General features: G+C 43.7%; 1 protein-coding gene across 1 annotated transcript in view; it reads left to right on the top strand.

The window, feature by feature from the left end:
• LOC126470617 (uncharacterized) overlaps positions 1-25,178 on the top strand; it is a 366,250-nt gene that overhangs the window by 198,493 nt on the left and 142,579 nt on the right. The window contains exon 2 of the mRNA XM_050098574.1: positions 2,692-2,857. Coding sequence (XP_049954531.1) covers positions 2,692-2,857 — 166 coding nt within the window. The remainder of the gene's footprint in view (positions 1-2,691; positions 2,858-25,178) is intronic.

Raw genomic sequence — 25,178 nt, 5'->3', positions numbered from 1 at the left:
TCTGACGGGACCAGAGCCTTCAGCGAACACGAATTTAACAAAGGAATTCCGACTGAGACAGCAACTATGTGACAGTTTTTGGAACCGTTAGGTTAAAGAATACCTATTGGAGCTCAGGAACTACCATGAAGTTAAACGCCCATCGGGAAGAGCCATCCCCTTTCGCCCAGATGACATCGTGCTGATCCAAGAGAACCTTCGTCCGCGACATATGTGGAAGAAGGCCAGGACAGAAAAGGTACTACCAGGAAGAGACGGCAGGGTAAGGACGATAATACTCCGGACACCAGAAGGTCACATCATTAGTCGTCCTGTGCAGCTGGCCTTACCTTTGGATGTCGACCAGGGTGGGGAGGATGTCACAGAGTGATATACTTAGGGCAAGTGACTGTTTGTTTACTCTTAGGACAATGTATCTTTGACTTGTGGTATGGTATGTTCTGTGACTATGTAATAAAGTGTTCTTGGACCGCTAATCGCTGCTCTACTATGATTCACGACATGTCTAAACGCCTTTCTTGCATTCACAGCGCCAAATTCTCAAATGTTGGCCAAAATTGAAACTAATTTTCTTTCAGTGCAGATTGGTTCCGCATAATGCATTAAAATATCTAGAAAGTTTCGCTGCCATACGATAATTACGAGCAACACTGGACCTCTGTGAGTAGCTCCACTTTAATTATAGCCATCCGCTATATTCACGTTTTTAGCAGTTTCCGACACTGGCTGGTAACACTAGAAAAACAAAAAAAAATCCGTTCTGATTGGAGGTGTAACACGGCTGAAAGCTTAGAGTGTAGAGCCGTCTGCAATTTTAGCTGTAAAGAGAGTAGCAACGAACGACGATGTTGTTTTAAGATGTCGCGAGGAATGCCCCTGGTTTGGTTACACGTGCTACCAGTCAGTATCTATTACCCGTTCGGACTTTATTAAAATTGATGTGTAAATAATACATCTTCCTGCGTGGCGAGTCTACGTGCAAGTCCGGTTTACAAAAATAACTCTGTCTTATGGAGAGAGCGTCGCTGTTAGCCTGCACTGACCTTCGCTTGGTTCATAAGTATACGTACTTAAAGAACAATGATGTTAGATTTTATCGGTACATCAGATTGACACGACTGTCCATCTATTCAGACATTAACAGGCAGGTAAACAGAAAATTTAATAATTTTTACATGGAAGAGATCGTGAATATTTGCAGCCTTTTTGATTTCGTGTTGTGATGGATAACTGGTTATGCGTCACATTTATTGGCTGTGAAGTTTTTTCCTGTGATACAATATTTAGTACGTTCTCTGTCAATTATTAAATTGTACAGCAAACAAATGTATTCAGCAGTATTTTCGACTACATCTACTGAATTGCTATTTCTTTGGCCAAGATTTTCCATTTACAGTATCTTATACAAATGCTCGTTCTATCCTAATATCGAAATATCCTTTATCAGCATCTTACGCCGTACGTTAGGTTTTTAATGCACCGTGTGAAAGTGGATAATCGTAATGTCATGTGTCATGTTACAGTTCAGTGAAGTGCTGTCATCAAAAACTTCAGACTCTTATCTGACAAAAGCAGAAAGAAAGCTGAAACCCTAAATGCTTTACCATCGCTTTATCTTACCTAACCACTCATATTAATTACCGGTTTTTCCATCTTAAGCTTTCTGCAGTTGCTGTAAGCTTAAGACAAAAAAAAGCAATAATAATTGATCATAACAGAGGCTGCGGAAGATTGCTGCGCAGGTGACTAATATTAATGTTCATGAACTTACACTGATATCAACCAGCCCTTGTAACAAGGATGCTGTTTGTAGTTTCTGAACATAGTGCTACAGTGGGTAGGGCAATCATTTGAATGAGTTTTCCTTTCCACTTCCTGGGCAGTTAGGAAAAATCCAATTACTTTAGTACTCATACGCAATTTTACTGAAATCATCTACGCCTGCAATCTTGTATGGAAATTCAACTTCAATTACGTCTCTTACGATTTTCTAAATATCTCAAACTACAATACGAAAAGAGAAAATGACTGACCAGTTTTCATATCTGCAAAAAAAAAAGTTGCAATTTAGAAAAGCACATGTGTAAGTTTTTCAAATGATATGTATTTATAGTTGCACAAAGTGGTTTTCAAGAGAAAAGTCTCGTTAACCACACTGTTTTGTTTTCCAGTAACTGTAGTACGAAATAAAGGGCAACGCGTACGTGATAGATTCATGACTACTTCGGTTTCCCCTCCAAAGCCAGAAAACACACACACACACACACACACACACACACACACACACACACACACACACACACACACACACACACACACCTCTTAGTACGTAGCTGTTGACAGGTGTCAACGCCAGTATTTTGAGCCTCGCTTTGCTTTAGTTGCTGCTCTACTACAGATTCACAGGTACTGTGCGGCTGGTCCCGGTGGAGGTTCGAGTCCTCCCTCGGGCATGGGTGTGTGTGTTTGTCCTTAGGATAATTTAGGTTAATTAGTGTGTAAGCTTAGGGACTGAGGACCTTTAGCAGTTAAGTCCCATAAGATTTCACACACATTTGAACATTTTTTTGATTCACAGGTCAAACGTAAACATAGCCTTATCAAGCGTGTCTCGTAGCAACGCTATGGGACAGTTTTTACACTTTCGAGCGCTGTGCTTCCACTCCAACTCCAGCTGTAGCGTTGTTGCAGGGTGCGCGGCGTGCTACTTCCCCGTCGAGCTGCAGGGCAAGTACGTGATGCAGTCGACGGCCACGTCCAGCGTGCAGTACTCGCAGGTCGACATCACCGCCGACGCCATCCCCATCTGGGGGCACTGCCATCGACGCATCGGTAACAACGTCATCCTCATGGACGAGTAAGTCGAAATCACCAACACGGACAGGCAAAATTTTCTACTCGCTGGTATTAACGTTGACTCGGACAGTGCTGTATTGCCTCAGTATTTTGAAAATTTCGAAACAGTTCGAAATCTAAACTGCTTGATATTTCAACGAACTTCGATGGCCGAAACTGTCACCGTTTTCTGCACTGAAGCGCCAAAGACTGGTATAGGCATGTCTGAGTTTCGGTGTTGGAACTTCAACGGTGTCAGATTCGAACAATAATATGACCAGCCATTTGTAAGTCAACTGGTGCAGTTCGCACTTTGAATAGACACTGAAGAGCCAAATAAACTGGTACACCTGCTTTATATCGCGTAGGCCCCCTGTGAGGAGGCAGAAATGCCGCAACACGACGTGGCATTGGCTCGACTAATGTCTGAAGTAGTGCTGGAGGGAATTGACATCATGAATACTGTGGGGCTGTCCATAAATCCGTAAGATTACGAGGGGGCGTAGACCACTTACGCTCAATGTTCATGTCTAGGGAGTTTGGTGGCCAGCGGAAGTGTTCAAAGTCAGAAGAGTGTTCCTGGAGTCACTTTGTAGCAACTATGGACGTGTAGGATGTCGCATTGTCCTGCTGGTATTGCCCAAGTCCGTCGGTATGCAGAATGGAAATGAAGAGATACAGCTGATCGGACAGGATGCTTACGTACGTGTCAGGTGTCAGACTCGTCTCTAGACGTATTAGGGGTTCCATATCACTCCAACTTTACACGCCCACACCATTAGAGAGCCTCCACCAGCTTCAACAGACCCCTGCTGACGTGGAGGGCTCATGGATTCATGAGGTTGTCTCCATACCCGTACACTCCATCCGTTCGATATAATTTGAAACAAGACTCGTCCGACCAAGCAACATGTTTCCAGTCATCAACAGTCCAATGTCGGTGTTGTTGGTACCAGGCGAGGCGTTAAGCTTAGTGTCGTGCAGTCTAGGATATACGAAAAGCCCATACCGGTGATGTTTCGTTGAACGGTTCACACGTTGGCACTTGATGATGGCACAGCATTGACATCTCTAGCAATCTGTGGAAAGGTTGCACTTCTGTCACGCTGAGTGATTCTCTTCAGTTGTTGTTGGTCCCGTTCTTGCAGGATCTTCTTCCGGCCGCAGTGATATCGGAGATTTGATATTTTACCGGATTCCTGATACTCACTATACACTCGTAGAATGGTCGTACGGGGAAATACCCACTTCATCGCTACCTCGGTTATGTCCCATCGCTCGTGCACCGACTGTAACATTACGTTCAAACTCACTTAAATCTTGATAACCTGCCATTGTAGCAGCAGTAAACAATCTAACAACTGCGCCACACGCTTGTCTTATATAGTCGTTGCCGACTGCAGCGCCGTATTCTGCCTGTTTAGATATCACCGTATTTGAAGCGCCAAAGAAACTGGTATAGGCATGTGTATTCAGTGTAGAAAACGGTGACAGTTTCAGCTGTCGAAGTTCGTTGAAGCATCACCTAGCCATCAAGCAGTTTAGATTTCGAATAGTTTCGAAATTTTTCACTGGAATTTTATTTTGGATTTTATTTCTGTCAAAGTTCCTTTTATTGTCCTCCCGGTATCACTGTGATATTTATTAATAAAAGTTGTTACGATGAGCGACCAACAAGAGGCTTTAAATGGTTTGGTCTTCTAACACCAGCAGCCTTTGCTGAACTGGTGAGGCTTCAGCATTCACGAACACGGCTACAAGTGGCCGGGAAACTAATTGCACCTTTCGCAAAAGCCTGTGTGTGACGGGGGTCCAAGAAGAGAGATCCACCACTTGCTTTGAGTGGTATTTAAAACTTAGGCTCCCAAGGAAGCAGTTGTTAGACCAAATGGACCAACTTTTCATGGCCCCCGTCAATCATCTGCAGTAGCTCTGAAAGGATCGGTCTGGATAACAGAGTCCGTTCTCGTCAGCCTATAAAATAAGCGATTTTATGCTTTTTTGGAAAAACTAATGGAACAATGTAACTTTTTTGCACGTTCATTGATTCTTGGATAACATTTTCTGATTTTAAGAAATTGTCATTAAGCTCCCCATCCGAGGAACTGAAGTTCCTCTGTCCAAAACCAGGTGTTTCCATGGTGGAAGTGCTGCAGTCTGCAAATCTTACCTGAAATCAAAAACAATTTTCTTAATGTAGGATAATGAGCACGGAGTAATAGCATAGTTCTTTTAATTTGACAAAATAAAAAAATTGCGTTCTTATGAACAAAGACTTAGTTTTGTCGTGTTTTTGGTCCCTTTTTTGCAATAACTAATGAACAAATTGAAATAAAAAATAGCCTGTTGGCCTTTTTGGTCGTGCCCAAGGAGTAATTCAGCCAAATTTCAGAAAGAGATCTTTATTAGCGTGCCCGAAAGCCGTTCCGTCAGCCTGAAATAGTGATGCCCAAACGCTTGCATCCGACAGCCACAGGGAATATCGTCATTCATCACTCCAAACTAAACGTTTCTAGCCACCTGTCCAGTGGTGTCGCTCTTTGCGCCACCACAAGCGTCGCTTAGCGCTGAGAACAGAAACGTGAGGTTCACGGAAATCTGTTCCAACATTGTACCTCACGCTTAACCCCCCAACGCACAGTCATTGTGCTAGCTGAACTGCTGGTATCACTTGAAAACTCAGTGATTCCTTCGGCTGAGTTCATGCTTCTCTTTTTACAACGACCCTCCGCAGTGTTCGAAGCTCCCTGTCCGTTATTAAAGGTGGTCTGGCTGGTATTGATTTACTAGTAGCTGTGACTGTTCCTTCGCGCTTCCACTTTACAATCACGTCACCAAAAGTCGACTTGGGCAGCTTTACAACGGTTGACATGTCCGCAATGGATTTGATACGTAGTTGACACCCAAAGCCTAGTCCACGTTCGAAGTTACTAAGCTTATTCTGAACGTACTGCATCTCTACCGACAACGCTGCCCGCCTCCTTTTATAGTGGTGGGTCCGCAACTCGTTACATCTTGTGATCAACTCCATATTACATAAGGATGTCCGGATACTTTCGATCAAATAGTTGAGGGTGGGGGCGTGTAGTGACAAATTATGACCACCCCTCCCTCTTCCCCCCACCCTCCCCGCCATTGATGACCCACCCTCACACAGCTTTACTGACACTCGTGGCTGCCGTCCGGTGTGGCCGAGTGGTTCTAGGCACTTCAGTCTGGAACCGCGCAACCGCTCCGGTCGCAGGTTCGAATCCTGCCTCGGACGTGACTGTGTGTGATGTCCGTAGGTTAGCTAGGTTCTCAGATGTTAAGTCTCATAGTGCTCAGAGCCATTTGAACCATTTTTTGAACACTCGAGGCTAGGTAACTCAGTCGGTAAGAGCATTGCCCGCAAAGGGAAAAATTCCGGGTTCGAGTCGTTAACCAACACACAATATTAATTTGCCAGGAAGTTTCAGTTAATTTCTGCCAACTAAGACGACGCCTGTTTCGGAAATTTCCCCTGTTCTTTAGACTGCCCCCCCCCCCCCCACCCCACACACACACACATTCTGCTGCGCCACATATTTAAGAGTAATACCAATTTAACGACCTAAGAAACGTTTCTTGACCTTTTTTTATGGAACAAAAGGTGAAAAGGAAATACTATTCGCAGTTGTTATTGAGCATATATTCAAGTATATCACAAAAATTTTTGTCGGAAAACATTACAAAAATGGCGCCACTGCAAGCAATTCTCCCTAGGCATGTTTAATTTGAGACGATCTATAGCACGCATTGTGTGTGCCACTTTGAATCTGGAAAAAGAAAAAAATTCTGTAATCTATAACAGTGTAGCTGGTGAATCACATACGGGATTTTAGAAATATTTTTTGTGTGATTCGCGAGTGTTTAAATAAAGTCATTCAATTTCCACAAAAGAATAATTTATTTAAATTAATTATCGTAAATCCCATAAGTGTTTCACTTTGAAAGGTTATTTCAAAGTTGTGGTTAAACTTTCAAATAAAATGGCTCAAAGCCGTTGGAGTCACGCTACGTGCCGTTTTGAAAAAATCATATTCCGCGAAAAAAGCGTCTGAAGTTTTGAAATGTTATAGACATGAACAAATGAAAAAAGTCTACTTTCAGAAAGCTCTTACAATTAATCTACTATACCAGTACTGGCATGTCGTACTGTTGCCGTTGCGATCGAAACTAAATCCACTAATTTATTATAGAATGATTAAAATATCGGTCGTGGCAATTCCATGACATCACAGAACTTTAAAATTCCGTTTAACCCTGCTCCAAGCAGGCGCATTACAAGGACGATTAGACGGTTGATTTCAAATGGGTTCCGTATAAACTTACTACTTTGTGTAACAACTAATGGGCAGCTTTAACAGGCAATAATTATTGCGTAGCATAAGCCTCGAGGACTTTGCGCTTGCAACGTGATGTCTGGATTGTACGATTTACATTTTAAGTGTTCACAAACAGGGGAAGCGATAAGGCTGGCCGTGGTGGCCGAGCGGTTCTAGGCGCTTCAGTCTGGAACAGCGCGACCACTACGGTCGCAGGTTCGAATCCTGCCTCGGGCATGGATGTGTGTGATGTCCTTAGGTTAGTTAGGTTCAAGTAGTTGTAAATTCTAGGGGACTGATGACCCCAGATGTTAACTCCCATAGTGCTCAGCCATTTTAACCATTTTTGAAGCGATAAGAAAATTTATAATCCTATAGTTCAAGCCCTAATTCACATGAAGATGCTGGTCACTCTTCAGTTTCTTAGTAGAGGCTTACACTCCTTCCGAACTGCTCTCAGCCTCATGTCCATTCTTGGGACGCTCTGATGACGTACTGCTTAGACACCGTATTGGATATGTTTCTTCCATACCTTTTCTGTCTGAGTACACTTTTTTAAATTCATCCTTACTTGAAAGACAAAATTGCATACTATAAGATCACAAACTATCAAAAGTCAATACTGCACACAAAAATAAAGATTAAAATCGAAAGAACTGTCTTTATTGTACACATTCTGATGCCAAACTAACTATGGCCAGACACCACACTGGATATCGAGCTGTCGCACGTAGGCCGTTTTGGGTCATCCGAGGCGCTAGAGGAGCATCTCAGAATTCCATAGAACAAATTTTTTCAGGTATTAGACTCTTCGTCCCATATTTTAGGTTCAAAGCATCTGTTAAGCCAATATTTAAAAAAAGCTTATTTAAAGATTCTACAGTGGTGTTAGCTCACGAATGCAACGCCGCATATTCTTGTAGAGAGCCAACGAGCATCTTGAGACGAGGTTGTTAACAAGCGCCCTTGCAGTGCCACTCAACTCGTAGGTTCTGGAAGCTACTTTCATCGCCAGTATTTGGTTGATAACGGGAGGAGATGGAGTTCCTCATCGTCACTCTCTGTACTGTACTGTACTGATGTTTGGTTGTTAAACCTTTCCGCAGTCTCTCGTGGAATGAGGGCGTAAGGCACTGTCGATGGAGACATTAAGTTCAGCAGCTTCTCACCTGCTCTTACCCCATCAGACACCGTAGTAAACATACATCCATTAGTTACCTACATTCAACAGATACATTCAAGACAACTCGCATACCGCGAGAAAAGAGGAATAAAAACACCAATGAAAGCGTTTATCAGGGATCGCTATCAGTCACAATTTTTTGTCGCCTTAATTTATTTGATAAAGTAACATGTTCGAAAGTACAAAGCTCACCTTCAGACAGCAAAAGTAATATTTTTTTTAAAACTACAAATCAGTATTAAAGTTGTTGACGTTTTTTTAAGTGTCCTTCGCAAGATTATGAGCAGTGGTTAACAAGATTCAAGAAGCCACGGCAATGTAAGGAGAAGACAGCCATTTTACAAGAGAAAGATGGCCAGAGCACTTGCAAAAATAGTAAAGACTTTAATATCTGTGTACTTATGTTAAACTTTTTTTGTATTTCCATTGCTGTCTGAATATCAGGTTTGTACTTCCAAACATGTTTGATTAAATAATTTAAGACGCCAAGTATTTGTGACTGGTAGCGGTCTCTGGAAAACCTTTCCATATTTTTGAGAGTCACCGTCGATTACCAGTCAGTATGCTCCAAATTGAAGAGAACTCCTTCAGATTAGGCAGCTGAAATTACTTCTCGGGGTCTTTGTCAATAATATCACACGACTCGTTCTTTCCTTCAAGAACAAGTTACATAACGTAAATAGTGGTAGAGTTCACCCATGGACATAGACATTTGTGTTTTTCAGAGTATCGCCACTAACATGTCTGAGGCATGCAACTGTTCATTGCTTAACGTAAGTGTTCACAAACACACATCTCCCAAACATTGATCGTAAAAGACCTCTTACCACATGGAGTAATATTTTCCAAACGTCGGTTCCTTGAAACTAAGCAAACAGTTCAGTATCCTCTACGTACGTATCAAAGTACTTCTCCGTTCATGTGACACCTTAATGGCACTTTGTCATGGGAGTATATTTAAGTCTAGACATTATGACCACCTGCGGAACGCAGTACAGCAGCGATTTTGCATGGTATGCATTCATCTCCTTTGTAGAGATGTGGCACCAGATGTCCACGCACAGGTCACGCGATTCCCGTCGCGTAAATTACTGACTGCTGGTTTTGGGTGAGGAGTTGCCGCCCGATGTATTCCCAGCTGTTCCATCTGGTTGAGATCAGGCGAATTTGTTCGCCAGGTCATCAACTTGTGTCCGCTATCACGCTCCTCAAACCTCTGTAGCATCTCTTTGTGGCAAGCACAGGTGTCCTGCTGGAACGTGGCGGTATCATCACCGTCGGCGAAGACACCAAAAATGAAGGAATTAAAGTACACTACTGGCCATTATAATTGCTACACCACGAAGATGACGTGCAGAGAATTCACACAAGGCTGGCACCGGTGGCGACACCTACAACGTGCTGACATGAGGAAAGTTTCCAACAGATTTCTCATACACAAACAGCAGTTGACCGGCGTTGCCTGGTGAAACATTGTCGTCATGCCTCGTCTAAGGAGGAGAAATGTGTACCATCATGTTTCCGACTTTGATAAAGGTCGGATTGTAGCCTATCGCGATTGCAGTTTATCGTATCGCGACACTGCTGCTCCCATTGGTCGAGATCCAATGACTGTTAGCAGAATATGGAACCGGTGGGTTAAGGAGGGTAATACGGAACGCCGTGCTGGATCCCAACGGCCTCGTATCACTAGCAGTCGAGATGACAGGCATCTTATCCGCATGGCTGTAACGGATCGTGCAGCCACGTCTCGATCCCTGAGCCAACAGATGGGGACGTTTGCATTACAACAACAATCTGGACGAACAGTTCGACGACGTTTGCAGCAGCATGGACTATCAGCTCGGAGACCACGGCTGCGGTTACCCTTGACGCTGCATCACAGACAGGAGCGCCTGCGATGGTGTACTCAACGACGAACCTGAGTGCACGAATGGCAAAATGTCATTTTTTCTGATGAATCCAGGTTCTGTTTACAGCATCATGATGGTCGCATCCGTGTTTGGCGACATCGCGGTAAACGCACATTGGAAGCGTGTATTCGTCATCGCCATACTGGCGTATCACGCGGCGTGATGGTATGGGGTGCCATTGGTTACACGTCTCGGTCGCCTCTTGTTCGCGTTGACGGCACTTTGAACAGTGGACGTTACATTTCTGATGTGTTACGACCCGTGGCTCTACCCTTCATTGGATCCCTGCGAAACCCTAAATTTCAGCTGGATAATGCACGACTGCATGCTGCAGGTCCTGTACGGACCTTTCTGGATACAGAAAATGTTTGACTGCTGCTCTGACCAGCACATTCTCCAATCTCTCACCAACTGAAAACGTCTGGTCAATGGTGGCCGAGCAACTGGCTCGTCCCTCTACTCCAGTCACTGCTCTTGATGAACTGTGGTATCGTGTTGAAGCTGCATGGGCAGCTGTACCTGTACACACCATCCAAGCTCTGTTTGACTCAAAGCCCAGGCGTATCAATGCCGTTATTACGGCCAGAGGTGGTTCTTCTGGTTACTGTTTTGTTAGGATCTATGCACCGAAATTGCGTGAAAATGGAATCACATGTCAGTTGTAGTATAATATATTTGTCCAATGAATACCCGTTTATCATCTACATTTCTTCTTGGTGTAGCAATTTTAATGGCCAGTAGTGTAGTTCACGACAGTCACGTACCTCACAACTGGCGTGGTGTCTTTGTTGACTTCCAAAGGTCCCATGGAAGCCCAAGTGAACTCCCCACAGCATAATACTGCCCACGTTGGCCTGCGTTCGTGGTGCCTTGTTTCGAGCAGCCATTCGCCTCGATGGTGGCGTATCTGGAAACGTCAATCGATCTGGAGTAACATGAAAGTGATTCATTCGGCCAGGTGACATGTTACCATTTAGCCACGTCTCTGCTTCGAAGATCACATCCACTTCAATCGCAGCTGATGATGTCGTTGGGTCAAGATGGACACAAGTAAGGGTAGTCTTCTGCAAAGTTCCATATTGTATAATGTGCGCCAAGTGGTGTGCTCCGAAACACTTTTACCAGCATCAGCATTGTAATCTGTCTTCAGATGTCCCATAGACCATCGATCCGCTTTACAAAGCCGGCAAGCCTCCGACTTCCACTTTCTGCGATGTCCCGTGGACGTTCAACACCTTGTCGCCTACTCGTGGTTTCACCATCCCTCAACCACTTTCCACAGATAATCATGGCAGCAGCACACGAGTGGCGGATCAGCTTCGCCGTTTCTGCGTCGGTAGTTTCCTGGCGCCGAGCCATAACAATCACCCCTTCGTCATAGCCGCTTGCAACGGTGGACTTCCACATTCGCGGCCCGTATCGTCTCTAGAATGATTCCCCGTTCGTCTCTGCTTCTCTCTTCGACTAGTTTCTCATCGAATAGAGCTCTAATTGATCGTACATTCGTATCTGTTGTAGATGGTCTTCCGCATGACATTATCGCATTTCGGTGTAATACTACCCTTCTCCCTGCAGTGAGATGAATTGTTTCCAACACTCCCGGATCGCCTCGTAAATATTAATGGCACTGTAAATCTGCTGCAGTTCTTGAGTCGTACAACTGTAGTGATGTATACCCCAGTTTAGAGATTACCTCCCACAGAGAAATCTGGAGGCTTACATTAGAAGTAAACTGTGCTGGTGCCCCATCATGCGTGTAACACGTTCCCAAACCATGGGGCATATAGCGTGGATAAGAGAAATGCTACCAGCATCGGCAAATCATTTATCATCGACCGCTGTTATTACTCTGTTCTGTGCAACTGCTTTAAATTTTCATGCTGATTTCAGACTTCATAATTCACATTACATAGTATAAGAACGCAGATGCCGATCGTGACCTATTTTAATACAACGCAGTCAGTTATATTGTGTGTTACTTAACTTATTACGTTCTATAGTTACTGAATTTTTTGTGAAATTTCCTGCAGAATATTTCCCGGACATAGCGAAGTCAAATGAAGTGTGTTAAATGTTGTCACGTCTTGCATTTTATTAAACATCCGTACAGTTTTTCAGCCAAGTTTGCATTAATTTGTTATTCTTAAATCACGTTAACGTGCTATAGTTCTCAACGTGATAAGCGATGTGTTGTACAATTATAAATATCTGTGAAGATGAATGTTCGTAAAACATTGATTTTATACTGAACATCAGAGAGTATGTCACAAATAGGAGCCAGACAGTAAAGCCAAGATCCAGTGGTTAATGTAATAGAACAGCCTTCATGTGGCTTTGTGGCTACTTTCCGTAATTACGTAAGTGGCCTCCGTTAATTTAATCGAAACAAGAATGACTCAGACTTAATGTAACAGCTGGTATGACAGGAACAGGATGTACGGGTAATTGTGCGGGAAATCAGGAAGATCACTATGTCGCCATCTATAGCCCTCGCTGATGTCAACAAAGACACGGCGCATTAAAGCCAATTGGGCGGCATTCCTTGCCGAATGGGTAATAATCCATCGCATGCAATGCGGCTCGTAATATTAACAGCGCCGTGTCGCTTTTAACCACACAATAATAACAATAATAATTACTGCTGACATCTTACACTGGGGTGACAAGCCATGGGATAGCAATGTGCACATATACAGAGGGCGGTAGTACCGCGTACACAGAGTATAAAAGGGCAGTGCATTGACGGTGCTGTCATTTGTACTCCGGTGATTCACGTGAAACGGTTTCAGACGTGATTGTGGCCGCAGGACGGCTATTAACAGACTTTGAGCGCGGAATGGTAGTTGCAGCTAGACGCTGGGGACATTCCGTTGGTAAGATCTGATGGTTGGGCTAGTGTGGTGCAAACGCCACGAGCCATAGACCCAAGTTGTCAACAAGGCACTGTGCAAGCTGGTGGTCGTTCCTTGATAGTGCGGGCTGTGTTTACCTGGATTATTGACTGGAAATGGTTATATTCGGCTGCTTGGAGACCACTTGCAGCCGTGTATGATCTTAATGTTCCCAAATAACGATGGAATCTTTATGGATGACAATGCGCCATGTCACCAGGTCACAACTGTTCACGATTTGTTTGTAGGAAATCCTGGACGGTTCGAGCGAATGATTTAGCCTCCCAGATCGCCCGACATAGATGTTATCGAACATTCATGGGACATAATAGAGACGTCAGTTCGTGCACAGGGAACACCTCCGCAATTGTGGACGGCTGTAGAGGCATCATGGCTCAATAGTTCTACAGGGGACATCAGACTAGTCGAGCTGAGATCAGGAGGCATCCCATGACTTCTATCAGCTTAGTGTATACTCAGACCTCTAAAGGGATAAATTTCACCCCTGGCTAAAGTGAGAATCGAAAGGTTTGTTTTCAGATACTTTCATATTAACCAGGACAATATCCCTACTAAAGTGAGTGGCAGATAGTAACCAGGCATTCAGTTATGTCTCCAACTATTCCTTCGTTGACCCATATTTACCAGAATGTTTAGGCTTGTTCTACTATTCTTTCGACAAGTGACAATTTTAGCTATAAATTATCATACAATTTTATAGAAAGTGGTTCAGGCGTTTAGGGTCAGATGTGTGCAGACAGGCATTCCCGTCTCATCCACATCCCACACCCAAATGCCTTCACGAAGCGTTTGATCCCTTGGGCAACGAGGGATGGGGGTGTGGAGGAACGTTGGATGGGGAAAGGATAGGGGTGAGGGAGAAAAGAATGAATTACGCTGCTCACAGACACTCGGCATATTCCTTGCTGGGAGCACGGCACTGTTCCGTTGCACTTGCAAGGGGACCATTCGAAGTTCCCCACGCCGATTTTATATACAGGGTGATTCAAAAAGAATACCACAACTTTAAAAATGTATATGTAATGAAAGAAACATAATATAACCTTCTGTTATACATCATTACAAAGAGTATTTAAAAAGGTTTTTTTTTCACTCAAAAACAAGTTCAGAGATATTCAATATGGCCCCCTCCAGACACTCGAGCAATATCAACCCAATACTCCAACTCCTTCCACACTCTCTGTAGCATATCAGGTGTAACAGTTTGGATAGCTGCTGTTATTTTTCGTTTCAAATCATCAATGGTGGCTGGAAGAGGTGGCCGAAACACCATATCCTTAACATACCCGCATAAGAAAAAATCGCAGGGGGTAAGATCAGGGCTTCTTGGAGGCCAGTGATGAAGTGCTCTGTCATGGGCTGCCTGGCGGCCGATAAGGTTTCATAACTAACCTTTTTCGTAGGACTCTCCATACAGTTGATTGTGGAATTTGCAGCTCTCTGCTAGCTCTGCGAGTCGATTTTCCTGGGCTGCGAACAAATGCTTGCTGGATGCGTGCTACATTTTCATCACTCGTTCTCGGCCGTCCAGAACTTTTCCCTTTGCACAAACACCCATTCTCTGTAAACTGTTTATACCAACGTTTAATACACCACCTATCAGGAGGTTTAACACCATACTTCGTTCGAAATGCACGCTGAATAACTGTCGTCGATTCACTTCTGCCGTACTCAGTAACACAAAAAGCTTTCTGTTGAGCGGTCGCCATCTTAGCATTAACTGACGCTGACGCCTAGTCAACAGCGCCTCAAGCGAACAAATGTACAACTAAATGAAACTTTATAGCTCCCTTAATTCGCCGACAGATAGTGCTTAGCTCTGCCTTTTGTCGTTGCAGAGTTTCAAATTCCTAAAGTTGTGGTATTCTTTTTGAATCGCCCTGTATACTGGCAGGGTGTGTAGGGAACGACTAAGACTTCAACATGTGTAAACAGGAAGGCGCAACTCTTAATCGTCATCGAGAAAATAGTTTGAACATTTTAGGCGTGCTTATATACGATCTGCAGTCACTATAGTAGAAGTCACGAACATCAGCGGTCGAGCTTGCGCTTCATCGCACCTACGTCACGCGTTCTCAGCAGCCAGTGAGCGTTAGCAAGTGTTTTCAGCGCTCTGCTGTGTTGTCAGCAATGGGAGCGTTATACGTGATCGCAGCGATTTATTTAGTGAACTTTATTCCATTTGCTGCGAGTTGACATGGCTGATGGTGGTGGTGAGCGGCCAGAGATATAATTTGTGGGAAATATGCTTTCAGCAAGCACAAAGCACGTGTATGCGTGTTCTCAACTGTCGCTCAGAAGCGGCAACAATGCAATCCCCGTCCTCGTCTCGACCTGCGCGAAACGCCATCGTTCGTGGAGCGCACTGTAGTGTTACGGAGTCGGTAGCCGAGCGAGTAAGCGCTTAGTTTCATACATGCGAGGTCTCTGGATCGCCCGCTGGTGCTGGCTTGCGGCTTTTATTTTTAAAGGCATGCGAAGGACTTTATAAAAAGACTACAGAATTTCGCGTACAACATCGAACAGAAGAGAGATAGCGTGTAAAGACTTTAAAAATTCCAAAATTCGTACACCATCAGTTGTCTGCACCAGTGTTCGGCGATTTGCTTCGACATATGTGATACGACCGAGAACTTTTTCCGAATACAAACTGAGTTCGTTTTGCAATGCACACAGTACAAAATCCACACATTCAAAAATTCGGCCACCGACACACGGGGTGGAGTGGGGGAGGGTGAGAGGAGGGTCGAGTGTGATATCATTGAATGTCCCCCTCCGAAACAAACAAATCGGAATTAAAACTGTTTTGATGCAATGTGTAGTTTCAGAGATATTTCAGTGTCTTCAGTTAAAAAAAAATGGCTCTGAGCACTATGCGAGGTCATCAGTCGCCTAGAACTCAGAACTAATTAAACCTAACTAACCTAAGGACATCACACACATCCATGCCCGAGGCAGGATTCGAACCTGCGACCGTAGCAGTCCCGCGGTTCCGGACTGCGCGCCTAGAACCACTAGACCACCGCGGCCGGCTTCAGTTAAAACGAGCACCCTGTATATAGGTGGAAATCAAGCTGCATACCACATTCATAACCACTGTTGGCAGTGACCACACAAAACACAATCGGCTCAAAATGTTTGGATGTGTACATTTAATACCCAGTTGTCAAGCAACAGACGTGCACACAAAATGAAGTATTTGCGAAATGTTATGCTTAGAATTATGCCATGGACATGCTTAAACTGAAATCATGTTAACTGTTTGTGGCTTCCTAAATGCATATAGCTTTCTCCCTGTGATATTATGTAATTGATACTAGCGTAGAATACATGTTCGGCAATATACTTAGTGCCAATAGCACCAGCCATATGTTTGTACACTGCACCTATTGTGATGATTTTTCTTGAAATTAGATAATTTACAGCATTTGTAATGTTTGGGTATTACTATATTGTAGTTTATCAAATGGTTCAAATGGCTCTGAGCACTATGGGACTTATCTGAGACCATCAGTCCCCTAGAACTTAGAACTACTTCAATCTAACTAATCTAAGGACATCACACATCCATGCCCGAGGCAGGATTCGAACCTGCGACCTTAGCAGTCGCGCGGTTCCGGACTGAAGCGCCTAGAAGCGCTCGGCCACCGCGGCCGGCTGTAGTTTATCAATAATGACAATACATAGAAGATGATTAGTATAAATCAGCAACAAAATTGTATGTGACCAAAAGGACTGAAACAATCTTATCAAATTCATCAGAATATGTGTATAATCAGAATATGTGTGTAATCAAAATACGTAAAACAGGATATTAATAAGGAAAGTTGTAAGTGATGGGAATAATTCAGGACTTCTTCAGTTAAAATTTTGTATCACTGCTGCTGATAACGTTAAATGATCGCTCAAAGAAGCGCCGACCACAAAAGGGAAGTAGAAACGTTCGAGCAACGCAAGGAGAGGAAAGGTGTCAACTAGTACTACAAGTGGCCAACAGTGAAACACTGTCGACTGACGCAGTCATGTCAGGACGATAACGAATCTGTGCATGCATAGTTGACAGCTCGAAAACCGTAGTAGGTCGGTCATGGTAACTTCACTCAAACGAACCTATACACTTGCCTTCGGTTCCGTGCAACATGAAGAAGCGAGGTAGGGGTAGCTAGTTTTAGGCTGTCAGCACTACTCCACGTAATCTTTATTCTGCGCTAGAAGTAACGTGTGAATAGGCACTAAAGACGGTGTCAGACATGAGCCATTCGACAAGCACCCAAGCGAGTGTTCGAACGCCGAGTAGTGGGGACGGGCTGAAAGCTGGTCGCCAAGTGTCTGTGTTGGGTGCTGTTCTTTACCGTACTGTGACGGTCTTTTTTGCCACATCAAAGTGGATTAATCTTCACATAGGCGTGCTCGTCAACGCCGTCCACTCATCGGCTTCGCTTGCAAGCGTTCTTATGTGAGCAATCGTTAATAACTCATTCGTAATTCTGTTCAAACTAATGATGATGTAATCATTATACTCGTGCAACAAACTGATCGGCGGTCGCTGGTTGGTTGTTTCGGCGGTCGCTGGTTGGTTGTTTCGGCGGTCGCTGGTTGGTTGTTTCGGCGGTCGCTGGTTGGTTGTTTCGGCGGTCGCTGGTTGGTTGTTTCGGCGGTCGCTGGTTGGTTGTTTCGGCGGTCGCTGGTTGGTTGTTTCGGCGGTCGCTGGTTGGTTGTTTTGGCATTTGAAATTCATTCATGAGTTGCTGATCTGAATGATTCATTTTCATCACTTATATATAAATGCACTGTGCAAGCAACTGCACAGTGTGTGTCAGAGGTTGCTCCTCATATATTTCACACGAACATGATTCAAGAAAAATGTGCTGTCGGCATTCCTCTTTGCGAACACTTAAACAATTTCCTAGAAAGTTAAAGAACTTACTGTGACCAAGCAGTTGGTCTGAAGTGAATGGTTATTTAAATAAAAATGAATTTTTAATATACTGTACTATATTTAAAGAGGGGCTGAAAAGTGTAAAATTATTTCACCTGACACCGTACAGATTCCTATCTCTGTGCAAATACACCTGAAAATTTTTTGACTATGAATTTTTAATAGCTGTGAAAATACTTGTAAAATCTGAAACGAAAAGCGTGGAACGCATGCAGTAGATAAATCGCGGAGGTCAACTATTAATGCATCACTTATGTATTGCATGTGCTCCAGCCTTTTCGTTGTAAATCTTACTAATATTTTCATACTTATTAAAAACTCATCATAAATTTTCAGTACTGTCTATATGGGAGTTACGAATCGGTATTGCTCTAGGAAAAATTGTTTCTCTTCTGCCCGATTTAAAATGTGGTACAATAAAAGTACACTTCCGTCTAAATTATTTTCTACGTTTTAGTCTTCTATGTGCAATTTTTTTTTTCCAAACCTTTTGATGAGATTACTACAGAGACATATATTTCAGGTTTACTGTAGTTTTTCACCTTATTCAACCAATACATTGCTTCCACCTTCGTAAATCTCGCGAAAAGACCGTTAAGATAAAAATTAGAGAGATTAGAGCTCACACGGAGGCTTACAACCAATCGTTCTTCGTGCGATACCATTCGCAACTACAGCAGAAAAACGGGTAACTGGTAGCGGTACACAAAGTACCCTCCAACAGACAAGAAAGCGAGTCAGTATTGATTTGGCATCCACTTTAGCGCTATGTTCAAAAATTTAAAGTCCCTAGCTCATCGGGAAGTTAGTCTAAAATCAGCTGCAAAGTTTGTACCGAATAGATGGAGTAGAAAGCGACCTAATCAAAGCTCAATTGGTTCAAATGGCTCTGAGCACAATGAGACTTAACATCTGAGGTCATCAGTCCCCTACAACTTAGAACTACTTAAACCTAGCTAACCTAAGGACATCACACACACCCATGCCCGAGGCAGGATTCGAACCTGCGACCGTTGTGGTCGCGCGGTTCCAGACTGAAGAGCGTAGAACCGCTCGGCCACACCGGCCGGCCTAATCAAAGCGTGGTAAAATGAACAGCAATGCAGTGAACCTTACACTGCTGGTTGTTATTCTTAACGAAGTTAGAATCTTCAATCGACGGAAATCGGCGAAATTTCCAGATACTTCTGTTTGTAAATCTACCTATAAGGTTGTGAACTATACGTACATAAACTACTACAAATTTCTATAGAATTCCTAAATATACAAAAAAGCTTAAGGTTAAAAAGGCAGGTTATGAATAGAAATTTACTTCCAAGTAATTAATACGTATGTTTCTCAACTTTAATTGACTTAATTCACTATCCTCCTTTCCTGGCTCATTTTCTTCCTTAACATCCTTAACGTCAACGTCACAAAAGCTGTTATATTAATGAAGTGTCGAATTCCTTTCCATTCCCTAGGGCTATTGAACGGCGAATATTCCATGTTGTCGGGGTGACTATGCACTGTAATGTCCGCACATACGGTTAAAGACGCTAGCCATCTGAAACCTTGACGAGTACGTCGCCTCTTCGGCATTCGGCGAGTGTTCGCTCGTTGTTCGCCGAATGCAGCATGCCTGGCGCCGCCTTAATGCAAACCAGCGTTGGAGGGCAAAGTAGTTGCGCAATACGGGTAGTTGTGGCCAAAACCTGTTGGTCCCACCGTGTCTGCCGTAGCCTACTTCTCGACCTTGCGTAGGTGAGAACATTGGCTGTGGCCTCACCGCTGCGGACAACTGCAACCTCTCACTCATACAACACTGGCACGCCAACTGCGAAACAGAATGAGTTAGGTTGGGTTGATTTGAACCATCTCGGCATTTGCCTGAACTGATTTAGGGAAATCATGGAAAACCTAAATCAGGACGGTCGGACGCTTGATTGAACCGGGATTGAGTGTCCAGTGTGCTAGCCACTGCGCCACCTCCCTCGGTACAGAATGCGTTCTGAGCATCTACGTCCTTACCCGGGCCTGTGGATAGCAGAGAAAGAGTATCTGCGTCCAACTATTTATAGGAAATAAAGCTCATCGCTGCAACCTCTGAGCTGTCCCCTCGTTCTGTGGATTCGAAGAGGGGGGGGGGGGGGAAGAAGAAACACGGAAACAGGGCCTATGGTCGATAATGCGGTTGAATTTGGCACGGGAGAAGTAAAATGAAATTAGTGTTCAGCTGGTCTATGTTGCAATTTATTTTCGATGCGTGCTAGATAGTACTCCGATCTTGTGTACAGGTGATAGGCAAAATAATGTGAACAGTGGTAGTAATGGCATGGTTGGTTAACGGTCAACAACGAAGTTTTGAGTAGTGCACACTTCGTATTTGCATTCAGAAGTCGAAGTCGATGTGCAATGAAAGACATAAGAGTTCAAAAGAGGGCAGAGAGCATCAGTAACCAAGACAGCCAACTTCCTGAATGTTTCAAGAACAAGTGTTTCAACAGTCATGACAGCCTACACAGAACATGGGGAAACACCACTGTGTAAAAATAATAGTGAGCGCAAATCAAAACTAAATTACAGCGATCGTCGTACACTGACGTGAATTGTGGCAAAACAACACAAAACAACGGCGTCTAAAGTGACAGCAGAGTTAATTCGCCATCTTAAGACCCCGTATCTATCGACACTGGCCGCCGAGAACTCCATAAAGCGAATATTCACCGACGAGCTGCTATACCGAAACCATTAGTGACGACAACCAACGCAAAGAAGCGTAAAACATGGTGTCAGGAATATAAATCCTGGATGGCTGATGAATAGAAACACGTCATATGGTCCGATACGTCAACGGTTGTTATTTCCAGTATCAGGCCGTGTTTATATCTAGAGAACGCCGAAAGCAACCAACAATCCTGATTGTTCGATTCCAACGGTTAAGCTTGAAGGTGGACGTGTGAGGGTGTGGGCAGACATATCATGTGGTATTCTGCTGGTCCCATCGTTACTCTCAAAGGCCATGTTACAGCAAACGATTATGTGAACGTTTTAGGTGATCAGGTGCACCCTATGATACAAATGTTGTTCCCCAACAATGATGCCATAAGCCGGCCGGTGTGGCCGTGCGGTTTTAGGCGCTTCAGTCTGGAACCGCGTGTCCGCTACGGTCGCAGGTTCGAATCCTGCCTCGCGCATGGATGCGTGTGATGTCCTTAGGTTTAAGTAGTTCTAAGTTCCAGGGGACTGATGACCACAGATGTTAAGTCTCATAGTACTCAGAGCCATTTGCACCATTTTTGATGCCATATTTCAGGACGATAATGTACCCATTCACACAGTACAGTATATTCGTGGTATGAGGAGCATGCAACTGAACTGCAGTGTCTTCCCAGGCCAGCACAGTCCCAGGACTTGAACATTATCGAACACTTGTGGCCGGTATTGGAGCGCAGACTCCGAAGCAGATTTCCGCCTCCCTCGTCACTACAGGAGTTCGAAGAGGTTCTGATCGAAGAGTGGCATAAATTCCACTGGAGACCATATAATCATTATATGCCAGTGTTCCAATAACAATCCTAGCTATATTACGGGCAAATGGGGTTGGTCCGACTCCTTATTAATAAACCACTCCAAAGTAAGTTCAGGTGTTCACATTATTTTGCCTATCCCCTGTATATGTGGGCTAGCCTGTACATAGCTAGATGGGGTCGAATTGATGTAGCTTTTCCATTAACAGTGAAGCTGGTCGTATGCCAGCGTCCATTGTAAGGGTTCCCATTCTGTTCCGTGGTGCTCTGAGGAGATGCGAATTCTCCACCGTATGGAGAATGAATACGTGCTTGACAGTTTCTGCCCGTATAGCATGCCAACCCTTATAGAACTGAAGGCTTTAGCAGGTGGTCGGTGCAGCAAGACGCTGCTAGACGGGCTGACGTTCTTGGAAGCCAAAAAGAGTTCAGACAAGGGGATGGATTATCGCTCTCTGTTAAATTTAGTTCTACAAAAACTGATCAGGAAGTGGCAGAATGAAACTAAAGGTGTAAATATTGGCAGAAGTATCCCAAATAAAAGTCAAGACTATCACTTGCTGATGATCTTGTGGGAAATTAGAAGCGATCCAGTGTGTAGAGAAACTGCATAAAATAGCGGAAAAAAGTGGGCTCCAAATTTCATATGAGAAGACGCCCTATATACACGAGCCCAAATAAAGGTTCGACAATCATTTAATCGGCAAATTCTGCAAAATTTTCCAAGTAAACAAATTTAAGCACCAATCAGAAATTATTGCAATGGTGGGGCTAAATCTTGTAACTAACAAATAGCATATAAATTCAGCTGGAATACATAAAATAATACTTGTCCCAAACGGGAAAATTAAAATGTTAGAAAGCAATTAAGACAGCTCTTTATGCATCTGGTACAATGAGTGTTTGGGCAGATCCCAGACAAAAATAATTTTTAAAGAAGGAAAACTCTTAAATCTTAGGGCCTAAACGGAATTTGGGTGAAAAAAAACCAAATGTGTTAAGTTACAGAAAAAATTAGAGAACATCAGGAAATGTATATTATAGTTTTACGGTAACTTATGTAGAAAGACAGGCTCACATAGAAAATTCTAAACTACGTCAGTTGTTTCGGTTTTTCACAGATGAGACTAACAGAATTGAACACGTAACATAAATTGGAATTCATGAAGAAATTAAGGCAAAGGGAAGTATAAAGCCTTAATCAGAAACATACGTTTGCTGTTATGCCTACAGTCAAAAGTGAGATAGAAAGTAGAGCGTAAAAAAGAAACACAGTGAAAGACATGAGATTACTGGGAGGAAAAGAAGGAAAACCACTAAGTGAGGTAAAACTCGCTCCGTAGCTGGGCACAGTGAAATAAGAGTGTGAAAACTTACACCTCAACGAATTGTATGTCGGCAGGTGTATTTGCAATTGCGAAATTTTCCTTTTGTAGTTGTGTGCATGCCATGTCCTTTTTAATGCTGCAGTATAACCGCTTAACCGTCGTGTCGTAGGCACCCCGCTACACATTCGCAGGTAGTACGTGCGCGAACACCGCAAACTGAGATATTCCTGCTCATATCTTCATCTGCAGGTAGTTGCCTCTGTGTATTTCCCTCGTTCCTTCTTGCGTCTCCGTACATTCTCTGTTCGTTTTTGGTGAATTTGTTAGCAAATAACCATGTCGTAATGTATTGAAAAAACATAAAAGTAAGCGAGTGAAGCACGACCTGGGGAAATCTACGGACTTGCTTTTTGATGTTTTCAATATAGTTCCAATGTACCAGTGGAAAGACAAGTCCTAATTTCTGAACTTCAAGACGTTTAATATTTTCGTCGATCTTTATCCATACAATGGCTCTCAGAAACTTTCAGTGACTTTGATAACGTATTCAGTTGAAGGGGAAGTGCTGCATATAACTTCAGTCCAATTTTCTCCAACAAATCTTCTATTTAGTTCGAAAGAATTTTTACTTAAGAGAAAACAATCAAGGAGCATTGCTGTAACTTTGTGTGCGTGCGCGCGCCGGCTGTTGTGACCGAGCGGTTCTAGGCGCTTGAGTCCGGACCTGCGCTGTTGCTAGGGTCGCAGGTGCGAATCCTGCCTCGGGCATGGATGTGTGCGATGTCCTTAGGTTAGTTAGGTTTAAGTAGTTCTAAGTCTAGCGGACTGATGACCTCAGATTTAAAGAGATTTAAAGTTCCATAGTGCTTAGAGCCGTGTGTGTGTGTGTGTGTGTGTGTGTGTGTGTGTGTGTGTGTGTTAGTTGGGGGGGGGGGGGGGGGGGCGGCAGGTTTCCTTGTAACTACAGTTCGCCATGGCACCAAGAAATTGTGGCGGCTTGCCTACTAGGTGGCAGCACCTGCCAATCTGCGGCCCCCCCCCCCCCCCACACACACACACACACACAAAACAGTGCACTAGTTGGAGCCGTACCGGCCTACGAAGTGGCTACATTTCTTCCCTTATTGGACAGTGTTATGCAAGGCGGAGTGAACACCACAGACAAAATTTCGGAGTTGATTCAGGGAGGAATTCTGAGTATAAGGGTTCTCTAAGTGGTACCCGTTCTCTCTGTTGGCTCTTTATGGAGAAATAATGACATGGCGATTTATAAGGTTTGTTAAATCGTTTATCTTAGTTTCTATGAAACTCCTCGACAGCAGTGAACATAAATAAGTGCAGTACTGAATGAAAGCTTGAGAGCAAAGAATAAAGTGGTCGTTACTGTTGTCAACAGAAAATACCGTGAGTGAATGGGACAGGTGTGCTTCTGAACAAGTGAGAGAACTCACACCGTCGACAGTTCCACTGCAGTGCAGATATTCTTAGTACAATTACGAATACAAAGATAAATAATGTTAAGAAATCAAATTAAGTGTAATTAGTAAGGAGCCACCGGAGATCACCCTTCCGTTATTCAAAAATACCGGAAGGGTGAGCAACCTCCGAAATTTTGTCCCTGGAGTTAAGGTTCACGTTGTAGAAGAGTTGCTAGTGCGTTTAGTGTTCAGGCTAGCGACGAAGTTCTTAAGTTACTGCAAAAATCGCGAGTGGCGGGCAGATTCTTGTTTCCATCGAGACTCAGACCGCAGACTCGGATTCCTGTCTCGGGTTTCCGACGAGGATCATACACTGTTCCTATGTGTGCATACTGTACCTGGGTTTTAGTAACTCAATCCGCCTGCTTTCCTTTTTTTTATTTTATTTTTTTTTAATCGAGTTAGATTTACTGCACGCCTGTCTCGTCCATACGGGCGTGCTTTACGCTCATGATAGTAAATGCGATTCCTAGGGGCCAAGGCATTTATCAGGACCGTTGAATAAAACTATCACTCCAAATATTTTTAGCCTGGGGAGATAATGATCTTTGAATGGTCAGCTGGTTCCCTATCTCCGCTTGAAGTGCATGTTGTTCACAACATACGTAACAAAGGACTGCGTTTTCATAACCATAACACGCCGTAGATCTAAAACATCGTACCTTAGTAAGACAGACAGACGATTCATAATCTTAGACTTGCATCACGTATTCTTACTTATCGCTTAGTAGAAAA

The sequence above is a fragment of the Schistocerca serialis genome, chromosome 3 (assembly GCF_023864345.2).
Source record: "Schistocerca serialis cubense isolate TAMUIC-IGC-003099 chromosome 3, iqSchSeri2.2, whole genome shotgun sequence".
Lineage (NCBI taxonomy): Eukaryota > Metazoa > Arthropoda > Insecta > Orthoptera > Acrididae > Schistocerca > Schistocerca serialis.
This window is presented reverse-complemented; position numbering and strand designations above follow the sequence as displayed.